Source organism: Micromys minutus (assembly GCF_963924665.1).
Source record: "Micromys minutus genome assembly, chromosome: 11".
In the NCBI taxonomy this organism is placed as follows: Eukaryota; Metazoa; Chordata; class Mammalia; order Rodentia; family Muridae; genus Micromys; species Micromys minutus.
Window position 1 is genome coordinate 45,792,232 of NC_137980.1, and position 12,427 is coordinate 45,804,658.

The following is a 12,427-nucleotide window of genomic DNA, read 5'->3' on the forward strand; positions in this document are numbered from 1 at the left end:
ATTAGTCCACTGAGGGGAAGGGTGAACTGACTTTCCTTCTTCCTGTATCCACCTTGTTTTGTTGCTCAGGCTATCAATAAGCATGAACATGTGACTTGTCACTGAGCCGGCTAAATAGTCCAAAAGGGACAACAATTACATAAAGACTTAGTTTAGGAGCTTTTGAGATTTTTCTTTTATACTCATTGATGCAACTGGTTAGCTCCAACTTCCTGAGCTGAGCATTGAAACCACTTAAGCTTTAAGGGTTCCAACATTCAACTATAGTGAGCTTGTTCTTCATGCCTTAAAGAGTCAGTCACTAAACGGTAAACTGGGAGTGGAAGAAGTATGCACTGCTGAGGGCACTACAACTCATCAGAATACAACCAAGACCAGATGTCTCAGTGGCTTAAGAAACTTGCTAATTCTGGTCACTTGAGCTCAAATTCCCAAAACACATATGGCAGGACTTCTGAAAGCAGTCTGACATTCACATACATACCAGCCATATTGCCAATGGTCACACAGCAGTTTCCTGAAAACTTGGGTGTGGTTCCATTTTCTTGAAAAGTTTTTATGGTGGCAGGCATTGAACCTAGGGCTTTGTATGTGCTTTGACAACATTCCAGCTGCTAACACTCCTGGCCTGAGAGTGACTCAACTGTACTGAAACATACCACCACCGAGCTTGAGGGCAGGGCCAACGGAAACTGAAATGAACGAAACACTTGGCAATGGTCTCTGTGATGGCAGTGGTGTGGTCTGCAGCACTGGGTATTAACCCATTACTAAGTACACGTTAGGTCTCAAGCTTATTTTGGTAACCTTTCTGTAACATAAAACTGAGTGTACTCATTAACTACCAAAATACTACAAATAACTTGTATTAAAATAGAAATTTAAAGCTAAAATTACTTTTGTTCTTCATCTACTTTAGAAATCAAGTGCTCTGATTTGCTGAGCATTGGCTTCAGAGGCAGAGGAAAATGAAGCAACAGAATGAGGTCCTTTACTTCACTGTTCTTGTAAAGGTCAAAAGTAGAAGGGACTTCCTTTTCTGGCCAGAAGGAATCTAGTCATTGCCCAGTTCATCTCTTCAGACCTGATAAACCAATGCCCTTCTCAAAATCTCACCAGAACCTCTTGACAACTTTTTAGGGCCATGTTAAAACTGAATTCTGCTTAGTATTTCTGAATTAGCGTTTTCAGGGTTTGGACCTGAGGTTTCTATCAATTTCCCAGGTGATGGTTTAGGTGAAAAAACTGTCTAAAATCTACCCATTTACAGCAAATGCAAAACACAGATTCCAACTAGCAAAACCAGAACTGTGAAACTACCTAATACTGATTTATTTTGGACCAATATGGGTTACCTTCAAAATTGGAAATGCACAGGTATATACTGTTAAAGCTAGATGCTTAAGTGGACAGTGGTTCATCCCAGTATTCTCGTTTTAAATTAGTATAAAAGTAACAGCAATACTCAAATGTTATGGCACATATCTGTAATTTCAGATCTCAGAAGGCTGAAGGAATACTTTTGTGAACTGTAGGCTACCTAGGTCAGAGCAACTCTCTCAAAGCATGAACACAACATATATTTAATGCAAGGAGGCCATTCACAAATGAACAAAATCTCTGCTTTGTCTACTTTTAACTGGCTAGGATCACTAAGGCTCAGCTCTGAAGCAGTTACTATTTAATGACTGAGGCAAGTGCACTGAGTAGTCAGGAATATACCCACCTCCTCATGCTTACAGAAACAACTCTCCAGATCCCATTCTGGCCCTGAGTGAGGGGGTCTATTTCCTTCTAGACCACTGGAGCTTCCACCTTACTATTCTTTTCGCCTTCTCTCAAAAATTAAAACCCTAAAAATTCCCTTCTGCAGACACGTTGTCAAGAAGTGCCTCCAAAGTATTAGTAACTATGCCCTGCTTATCAAAGCTGGATTTTGCTATATTTCCTTTTATTTTGCAACTAAAATTCTTTTCTGGTCAAACTAGTGTCAATCGCTTTACTAAAACTTTCAATTTCGAGAAATGTATTCATTTAACAGAATATTTATCGAACAGATTACTTGTCATCTAAGACAGAACTCTTATCAAGTTACGTATTACTCATGGTATGAACAAACTGTTAAAACAAGACAGATGTGGTGTGGTAGCTAATGCCTATAATCCTAGTACTCAGTCTGAGGTGATATGTAGGATTGCCGAGTTGGAGGTAGACCCTGAATATACAGTGCCTATTTTAAGAAAGATGGAACAAGTCAGGTGTACTATCAGTAATACTACCTAAAGATCAAATCCAAAGGCATCCATTCTTAGCTACAATTATTGAGATTATACATATGTCTATACAAATACCAGCATAAGATATAAATCGAAAGATACTGTAATTAGTGGCTACTACAGTAATTAGACTCAATAAATTACTCCAAGAAGTCCCCCCTTCCTCTGACAAAGTTTTTTTTTTTTTTTGCTAATTACCATTGGCTGGCCTCAAATTCAGAGCAATCCTGCCTTAGCTTCCACGATAAGACTAAGACTATAATTAGCCCCTATATTACTCCTATAAACACAAAATGAAAATCTACACTTGGTTCCACTGCCATGTATCTGCAATCAGATCAACCACAGGCAAAGCTGCTGAGAACAAGGTTAAGCAATGGGAATACAATGGTATGAACGGATAAACTTGCAAAGCTTAAGAGTGCCCTATGTCCAGGATTAAGGACATTAGGTTAAGGACTTACAAGGTATTTAAAGCTTCCTAAGATTAACTGTGTTAGAAAAGTTAACTACTGATAAAAAATGGACATGAGTAAACACATGAAAATAAAGCAAATCCCTAGAACCAAGACAAGCCATCTGCTTTAAGTCCCCAAACCCTGCTTTCTAGAGCTAAAACAAGAGAACGCATTAATGGTAGCCAATGATAACTTCACTTCAAGAAACCACTTGGCAACTACTTGTTGCCAAGGGACAACACAATAAATGTAGAACAAGTCTTTCCCTTGGTAAGCATTTTATTGAGATAAAGCATAAAGTAGGTTAACAAAGTAGGGGAAAAAAAAGAATATCCAAGATGAAAGCAATGTTAACACAGGAGGAGTGGGAACATAAAGGCTGAAGTAGGTAGGACTCAAACTGGCCATCAAGGCACTGTGGCATACATATCAAGAAACACTATCATGTCCAACAGGACTCAAGATGTTCCCCACTTCTCTTGTGCTCTTTTATCAGTTGGTGTTGTTGATATTCCACCCAGGGCACCAACCAATGTGTGAAGGATTCTTAGATTCTGCACATTAGTTGGTAGGGAACTGAATCCACTCATCAGTAAGGAATTAAATCACTAAGTCAATTCTGCTAAGGTCAATGCCTTAAATGCAATTGTTTGTTTAGTGCATTTAATAACTAGGGTCTATAGGCACGAAAGCCTATATTTAATAAAATGGCCTTTGTCCCCACTAGAAAAATTGTATGGGTATTGGCATTCACCTATTCATTACATACTCACTAGGGCAGCTAAAAATAGTCTAATGCTTCTGTCATGTACTAGCACACTAACAGAAGGCAAGCCCAGCTCAAGTTGCATGCAGTCAGAAAGTCAAATCTTACTATCAGCCTTTCCCCTTTAAAAGGCTGTGGCTCAGAAAGCTTTTATATAGTTTTCCCTGAAAACAAAGAGAACTTTGGTCAAACCCAATTCTTAAAGAGCCATCACATTAGTTTTTAAGTAGGTAAAATAGTAAACTATAACCAGACACAATTTTCTTTAAATTCTGAAATTTACACTGGAAAAATAAACCCATTTTTATAAACATCTAAACAAAGCATCAAAGAAAAGATGGGTAAAGCAGCAGCTGTATTTGACACTATATTCCTAAAAGCCTTTAAAATTTTGTTAACAGGATAAATGTCTTGAAAACATTTCCACATATTCCCAGTTACTGACACCTACTGAGGCCCTTGAATCTCTATTTTTCCACTCAGCCTGGTTTTATTGCATGTCCTGATTATTTAACCCTACAAACTTTTGCTAGATTATATAACCGGAGGGAGGTGTTAACCCTCACCCAATCCATGTACATCTTTACTAAAGAATGAGGTTAAGCATTTAGGATGACATGACTTTACAAATGTCTGAATGATGGGAAGGCTGTAAGGTAATTGATTGCAGTCTCAACTAACTGGGCTTTTAGATGTATGGAAACTGCAAATCTAGCTATTCCTACACATTTGCACTATTTATTTTAACTTGGGTTTCCACAACATTCATAATGCTTAAAAGTATGAAGCATCTTAGTTTATTCATGTCACTTTTTCAAACTAACCACAAATGCCCCACTAATACAAAGGGGATTGGTTGGAATTTTAACCAGCAAATCTTACCAATAGTTTGCTAAGCACCTGTCAAATATAACCAGCAGAAAATGCAGTGTATATGCTTTTCAACTTTGAATAACTAAATTTCTAATTAAAGAAAGGCTACTTCTGTTTTTCAAAACATTAAAGACCACCAAACCATACATTAACACTATGCTGACCACTTCCAGAGCACAGGATAACAAGATCCCAAGTACTAGGACCTACTTCTTGAAGAGTTCAAATTGTAATCCTTTAGTTTCTTTTATTTATCTCGTGGCACTAACTACAAAGTCCCTTTTACTTTTAACTTATTAAAGGGGTAGACAAAAGACTTTGGTAGATTTGATTAACAGCACAAAGTAAGGTTAGCCAAACTGAATAATTTATTGCTGGTCTGAGGCTTGCCTTGTTTTACACTTATGTAGAATTTACACTGTCTTCACGAATGGCAGATATCAACACTTAATGGGCCTTAGTAGTGACCTATTCAATAAGGCAATCATCTTGGTAGCAAACTTTTATTTAAATCTTACATAACTCAAGCTTTATAAAAAGCCAACATAATTGAAAATTTGGGTTCTCCCTCTAAAGCCTGCAATATCCAAAGCTTGAACAATTAATTTAAAAATAAGCAAAACAAAACAGAACCCTGCAGCAGATCCTGCTGCAATACTTTAAAAAAAAATCTAAATGAGCTTAATCTTTACAAAAGTTATTTTAGCTCAAAGGCTACAAAATCAAAATTATCTTAATTCTACAAAGAAGGGAGAGGGCTTCATACCACCATTTTAGAACCTCATCTTTTTCTTATTAAATTTGGCCACAAATCAAATTCCTGTGTTCCCTTTTCAGGAAATCCTCTTGAAGAAGAGGCCGAGTACAAACTCGGAAGAATAACTGCCTAAGCGAGTAGGAAAGTGTTCCGTTATAGTGTGCAAAGAACGTAGAGTTCAGGGTTAATCTCTGGAACTTGATCTGGACCTTGAACGAGATCTAGAACGGGACCTTGAAGCTCTTTTTGGCGGAGGGGACATGGACCGAGCCTTTGAGGGTGGAGCAGGCAGAGGCGAATGGGATCGAGACTGGCTTCGGGATCTGGATTTTGACTTTATATCTCCTTTTCCATTTTCTTTGGGGGACCGGGAACGTGACCTACTTCGTGACTTCCCATACTTATCCTTAGATCTGCTTCTCGAGTGTGAATGGGAACCCCGATCAGACTTAGGCTTAGATTTACTCTTTGATCTGGATTTCCTGCCCTTTGAGCGGGATCGGGATCGACCTTTGCTCCGAGACCTAGATCTGTACAAAAACACAAACAAAAAAACCAGATTTCTTTCAGCATCTTGTCAGAAAACACCTGTACTCCACCAAGTGCTAAAATTGAGAGACCTAATACTACATTTTTTACCGGGAGCGACTTTTTGAGACACTTCGAGATCTACTGCGGCTGCTTCTGCGACTCCTACTCCGAGATCTTCTTCTAGACCGTGATCTAAACACAAGAGACAATGACATTTTAATCTTTCCATAATCAGTTTTAACTCCTCAGCTATGGCTGGACTATCTGCTTACTACAACCAAGAAACACTGTAAATACAATTAGGCAACAACTGAAAATTACAAGACTCCCCACCTAGTCTGTTACCTGGATCTACTTCCAGAGTAAGAGCGCCTATGGCTTGTTCGTGGCTTATCTTCAATAAGCCTAATATTTCTGCCATTTATTTCTGTGCCATCCAGTTTATCCAAAGCACGCTTCATGTCAGAGTAGGATCTAAATTCAATTACACCCTCATTTGTTCGTTCTTTGTGAGCATCTGCATAAGTCACCTCTCCTGCTTGCCGCATGAAATCCTAAAACAGCAAAGACTGATAAGCCCCAGAAATCTGAAGCAAAAGCATGTAGCATTAACTCTTAAGGAAATTAACTGTACATACCTTTAAGTCTTGCCAACTGCAACGACTAGACAGATTTTCTACAATAAGCCTGTATTCTGTACGAACAGGTGGTCCATATTTGTCTCTGCCAGAAGTTCTCCGACTGCTGTATCCACCTCCACCACCTTTATCACACGGAGGGAGTAATCAGATGCATTGCGATGATAGGGATGCACGTTTTTGAAAGTTAGTACAAACATAGCAACGTTTATTACTGGAGTAGGACTTTGCTATTATACTGCTAAACCCTCGATACATTTGTGATTTGCCACAAATTAAATTAAGGGCAAGTCAAATAGACTAAATCCAACTGAACCTCTCCTACAATCTGTTAGAGAGTGACTGCTCCTTTATTCAATTTACCTCGCTAAGTTTTATTTTACAGAACATTGTAAAATATAAAACTTAACTGATTACATGCATTTCTACATTTTACAAAAATGTTTACTAGTTACACTAAGTACTTACATCACAGTGTGAGGTTTTTGGTGGTGGTTTGGCCACAAAACACGCAAGGTAACAGTCACCTAGTTCAGATTAACCAGTTTTGTCTAACCCTTGGAATCCTCACCATCACCCTGCGTCTAATGGCAAAAGGCTGCTGTCGTCATGGCTTCCGGTAAGGTCAGCCAAAGGGTCATAGGGCAAGGGTCACACAATGTATGGAAAAGCCAAGGCCAATCAGGAAAGGCAGTCATCTTAGCCTCAGTGGACACAGCCTCAGCCCCATTGGTCACTTTCAAATTGAAACATCAAGGACTTGTTAAAAAGTTTGAATTCAACATGCAACAATTTCAACATTAAACATTTCACATAACCAAAATCCCCCCAACCCCCTCCCAGTAACATGCCCCAATTATTTCAATTTCAGCATAAAGCTTTTTAGATTTACTTTGTGGTACTATGCCACATTACTTAGTTTAAAATGGCATTTTCTCTGCCCCCAAGTCTCCCATCACCTAATACTTAGGCTTCAAGCCCCTCCCCTTTCCCCGCCCCCCTGCCCCACCTCCACCCCTGCTTTCCTTGAAACTTCCTCAAATCTAGCTAAAAGCACTGACATATAAGCAAGGGGAAACGCTACAAATACAGCCAACCCTCGCTTTCAATAATGTTAGAACCCACATCAGTGCCAACTGAAGCCACTCCTTCCAAACTTAGTCAACTGGCCACCCGACCCATTCCCCGCGCTCCGGTGTCCCGCGGCTACCCGGGCATGCGTGGAGGTAGAGGGGCCCAGGAACACCCAGGGCCAACAACCCCCGGCCTCCGCGCCTGCCCGGGCGGGGGAGGTCCCACCCTGCCCACCCGGGTGACTGCACCCGCCCCGCCCCCCCCCCAGGTACCCAGGACGCGGAGCGCGCGGGGGTAGGACTCACTGCGGCTTCCGTAGCTGTAGCCATCGCGGTCGCGGCGCGGGCCCCGGGCGTGCTCTACGATCACGCGTTCGCCGCACAGCTCCTTGCTGTTCAGCTCGTAAACGGCGTCGTCCGCATCACGGGAGTCCTCGAACTCCACGAAACCGTACCTGAGGAGGGGCGGAGCGCGAGCCGCGCACCGGCGGGCGTGTCGTTAGCTGGCGCCGCGCGCTCCCGCGACCTCCCCCGCGCGTGCTCGAGGCGCCGCCGCCATTTTAGAGGCCCTGCCACGCGGCGTCGCGGCCTTGGCCGATTCCGTCCTCGGGGGCTTTCTCCGCCGCGGGGCGCGGCCTCCCAGACCCGACTCACCCATTTTTGAGGTCGATTTCGAGGAGTCGGCCGTAGCCGCTGAAAAAGCGCTGGATGTCCTTCTCGCGGACATTGTAGCTCAGGCGTCCTATGTAGACGCGCGGCATGGCCGTGGCGGGTGAGCTCCCGGAGGCTAGCTGAGGTGCGGCAGGCCGCGGGGCAGGGCTGCGGTGCGGGTGCGGGGACGGCGAAGGCCCGAACACGCGCCTCACACCGCAGCTGCGGCCGAGTCAGCCACACAATGGTGCGCGCGCGCGCGCTGGCCTACGCTATAAGCGGCCGGGGGCGGGGCGCGGCGCGTGACGTCGACGCGCAGCACGTCCTCTCCCGCGCCGCGGTTCACTCCAGAGGGGCTGGGGCTGCTGCGGCGCGTGCGGGGCTGGGTGCGAGCCGATCTCACTTCCGTGCTGTTCCCTGGCGCTCTGCACCCATCTCCGTGCGCAGCCGAGACCCGGACCTTTGACTAGTGCCTATTGATAAACTGTTCTTGTTCCCTGGCACGAGGAGAACGAATCCTATTTCTCATTGGTTGTCCCGCCAGTCGGTCTAAGCCATCTTGGTCTCTGATTGGTCTACTAAGAAAAAGAGGTTGCACTTTCCTTTCAGCGGGTAGCTCGCGCTGGTTTCGACTGGCACACGCTCTGGGGTGTCGGACAGTTCCCTAGTTTCTCAGCGGCCCGGGATCTGCCCCCGAGGTTTAGTGACCCGCCGGGGAGTGCTGTGGCGGATCTCCGTACTATCCCTCACTCTGCTCCGACCTCTGACAGCTCCGAATCCTGCGCACGCCGCGGCCGTTCACAAAGGGAGCATGGCTGGGCCCTATGCACCAACAGGCGGGTCCTCGGAGTTTGGAATCAGACCTAGTAGTCCTCCAAAATCCCCGAGCCCCTTTCCTACCCATACTGTCCTTAACCTGGTTGGCTTCGAAGGCAAACTACTTATGAAGCAGAAACATACACATAGGAGTTGATAGAGGTGACATCTAACACTGCAGAGTTAGAAAAACAAAACACAGCCCCTCCCCCGTCCAAGAGTAAAGTAAATTGACTATCAAGGAGTGTATGCCTTGGGAGTACTCAGAAATTAAGGGGAAGGTTTGGCTAGAGAGGTAAGGAAACCGAAAGCAGAGCATGGTGTGTTGGAAGCTGGGAGAAAGACTGAAACTGAGTTAGTACATGCTCTTTAGGAGTTTGTTTTCGGCCTGGAATCTGGGCAGCTCCAAGCTTTTCAGCTAAGATGGGAAGAGGCGACTGTTATCTGGGGCAGACCCGCAATGTTGATATTAGCGACCCCGGAGATGAGTTAATAGTATTATCTGGAAGGGAGAGAACTAACTTCCTTAAATTAGAAATATAAAAATATATAATAAATATATTTTAAAAATTGGACAGCTTTAAAAATTATTCATGGAACACAGAATTAATTCAACACATAACAGTTTCCTTTTTATCAAATAGTCAATATCTAGAAACGTTAAAATCTGTGAGTGGTGAGTGTGGTGGGAGTTGTAAAGGGACTTGCTGCCAAGCCTGAGGACCCGAGTTTGAATCTAGAGACCTACACAATTTTTGCAAGTTGTCCTCTGACCTCCTTGTGCATGTTATGCCTTCAATAAATAAGTAGCTAAATGTGGGAGAACATTTTAAAAGTATTTGTAACAGCAAACACACGCACATCTTGATTCTCCACGAGAAAGCAAAGCCAGTATTTGTCGTCCTCCTATTCTATTATCACATTTTGCTTCCCTTTACCTATCTTTGCTTCCTTCACATAGTTTCCTTTCTACTTTCATGTTCTACACACACACACACACACACACACACACACACACACACACGAACACATGTATAAATGAAAGAAACACAAGATCATTTGTCTTCCAAAGTACCTAGTTGGATCAGCAGCATTGTGGGAAGTCTTGTTGCTCACCTAACTTGGTACTTTGCAAAAGCAAAAGACATTGTCTTCTGGAGGCCCCAGGGTGAGAATCTAATCCTTTTTCCTTCCCTAGTGTGTAGAGGTTATTTGCGTTCTCAGGCTTGTTGCTTCTGTCATTTTCAAAGCCATTAGAATTTGGTGGGATCTGTTACGTGTGTCACTTGGACTCCTCTGGTCCCAGCTTCCATCGCCACATGCCCTTCCCTGAGCCAGTTCTCTTCCTGCTTCTATGTGGGCCCTGGTGATGACCTTGGGCTCATCTGCATAAATCAAGCTCCCTTCTTCAGGATGCCTAAACCAAAAGGCCTCTGCAAAATCCCTTTTGCTAAAGAGGGTGACATTCCCAGGTTCTAGAGATTAGGATGTGGGGCTCTTTAAGGGAGGGAACATTCTGCTTACTATGGGAACTCTGAAATTGAGTCGAATTCAGGGGAAAAAAAAACCCATAGGGAATTGTTAAGAAGTTAAGAAGGCAGAAAAATGGGGTCTGGAGAGATGGCTCAGAGGTTCCAAGGGTCCTGAGTTCAATTCCCAGTAACCACATGGTGGCTCATAACTGTCTACCTCTTTTGGCCTGGAGGCATGCATGCAGGCAGAACACTGCATACATAATAGATAAACAAACAAATAAATAAGTAAAGGTAGGTAGAAAAACAGCAGGACAATCACGAATGAGTGCTAGAAAAAGTAGAAATGGGAAGGATTTCAAGGAACTAAATTCATTAACCTTTCACTCAGCAACCCCATACCTAAAAAAAATCTATGTGACAAGTAAGGAGTCCACTGATACTTGTTCCAGGTCTGGACTACTCTCTATTAAAGAGAACACACTTTATTCATTTACCAAATGGGTATTGTATGAACTATTTTCAGCACGGAAGATTCAGTTGTGCATATGACCCTGCAAACTAGGGCCTTAGCCCAACTGGCCCTCTATTTATTTTATAAATAAAGCTTTATTTTTTATTTATTCACAAATGCAGCCACGTCCATTCCCTTACATAGTAGGGTCATGGCTCCTGTGATGGCTATTCCTGGCTGACAGCTTGACTACATCTGGAATGAACTACAGTCAGGAATGAAGGACACACCTGTGATCCAGATCTTGAGGCTGGGAGACTCAGGCTTCTGATCTTGACATAGGCACTCATTTTTGATCTAGATTTTGAGGCATGGTGGCCATGAAAAGCTTAGACCCAGGCAAGGTAGTACACCCCTTTAATCTCAGGAGACCGAGGCAAGCAGATCTCTGAGTTCAAGGTCAGCCCGGGACAGAGCAAGTTCCAAATCCAGGTGTGATGGTACACTACACCTGGGCCATTCTTTCTGGTGGAAGCCGATATAAGGACAATGGGAGAAGGAAGGCTTTCTTCTTCTCTGCCTGCTTGTGCTTGCTTGCCAACACATCAGTTGGAACCCACTTCTTCAGGATTCCAGCTTACACAGAAGACCAGATGAAACACCCAGCCTTGTGGGACTGAGCAACTACTAGACTCTGGGACTTCCCACTCACAGCTGCTCATTGTTGGGTTAGTCGGACTACAGACTAAGTCATTCCAATAAATCCCCTTAATATATACATTCCACAAGTTCTGAGACTCTGGAGAACCCTGATGAATACAGCTTCTCTCAAGTTGTAAAAGTATCAGTAGTTATTGTGTTGATGAGTTGCTACAAAGATTGGTCTGAAAAACATAAGAACATTATTTAATTAATTAATTTGGGGCCAGGATCTCAATATGTAGTCCTGGCTGGCCTAGGACTTGCTGTGAAGACCAGGCTAACTTTAGACTCACAGAGATCCACCTGCTTCCGCTTCTCAGTTGCTGGGAATAAAGGTGTGAGAACCACAGAGTCCCACTTTATTATTATTTCTTTAAAGATTTCTTTTGTTATGTGTGTGTGTGTATCTTTGTCTGTGTGTGTCTCTGTCTTCTCTGTGTGTCTATGTGTCTCTGTCTCTGTCTTTCTGTCACTGTCTGTCTGTCTTCTGTGTGTGTCTGTGTCTCTCTGCCTCTCTCTCTCTCTCTCTCTCTCTGAGTGTGTGTGTGTGTGTGTGTGTGTGTGTGTGTGTGTGTGTTTGTGTGTTTCTTATGCATCTGAGGGAGGCATGGAACTGCTCCAGGGCCTGAACATTACTTGGCCCTTGACTACTGAAACAGTAGCTGGGCAGCTCCTATATGTTTTTAGTTTACTCCATTTGTTTTGAAATTTTTTTTTAATCAAAATGGGTGTGATTTTGAGTTTGTGGTTGTTTTATTATACTCTGGGAGAGAGGTCAAACGAAAGGTTTTCCTGGTTACTGGCTAAGGGACATCTGATTTGGGAAATGTGTTTTGTCTTTGTGTTTTTAGAAAAGGCTTCCAAAGTTATATGGATCAGATTTGATAGAGGCAGACCCCCTGAAGAACTAGATTCAAGAGAATTAAACAAAAAAGATAAAGATTCTTTGTGCCACCCTTC

The 12,427-nt window shown here is 43.2% G+C and overlaps 1 protein-coding gene across 1 annotated transcript; it reads right to left on the reverse strand.

Moving 5' to 3' along the window:
- Positions 1-3,004: 3,004 nt before the first annotated feature.
- On the reverse strand, positions 3,005-8,255 carry SRSF6 (serine and arginine rich splicing factor 6). Its single transcript, XM_080924715.1, has 6 exons — positions 8,027-8,255; positions 7,679-7,827; positions 6,300-6,424; positions 6,007-6,215; positions 5,770-5,853; positions 3,005-5,660 (listed from the first exon to the last, which is right to left on the reverse strand). Exons 1-6 carry the CDS (start codon positions 8,131-8,133, stop codon positions 5,315-5,317), a joined length of 1,020 nt encoding a protein of 339 aa, XP_080780841.1. The 5' UTR covers positions 8,134-8,255; the 3' UTR covers positions 3,005-5,314.
- Between the last annotated feature and the right edge of the window lie 4,172 nt (positions 8,256-12,427).

Excerpts from the sequence above, each read along its gene's own strand:
- SRSF6 (XM_080924715.1), bottom strand. The coding sequence starts at position 8,133 with ATGCCGCGCGTCTACATAGGACGCCTGAGCTACAATGTCCGCGAGAAG. Across the intron at positions 7,828-8,026 it reads GAAATCGACCTCAAAAATGG|GTACGGTTTCGTGGAGTTCG; the intron begins GTGAGTCGGGTC and ends GCCCCTCCTCAG. Across the intron at positions 6,425-7,678 it reads CTACAGCTACGGAAGCCGCA|GTGGTGGAGGTGGATACAGC; the intron begins GTGAGTCCTACC and ends CGTGTGATAAAG.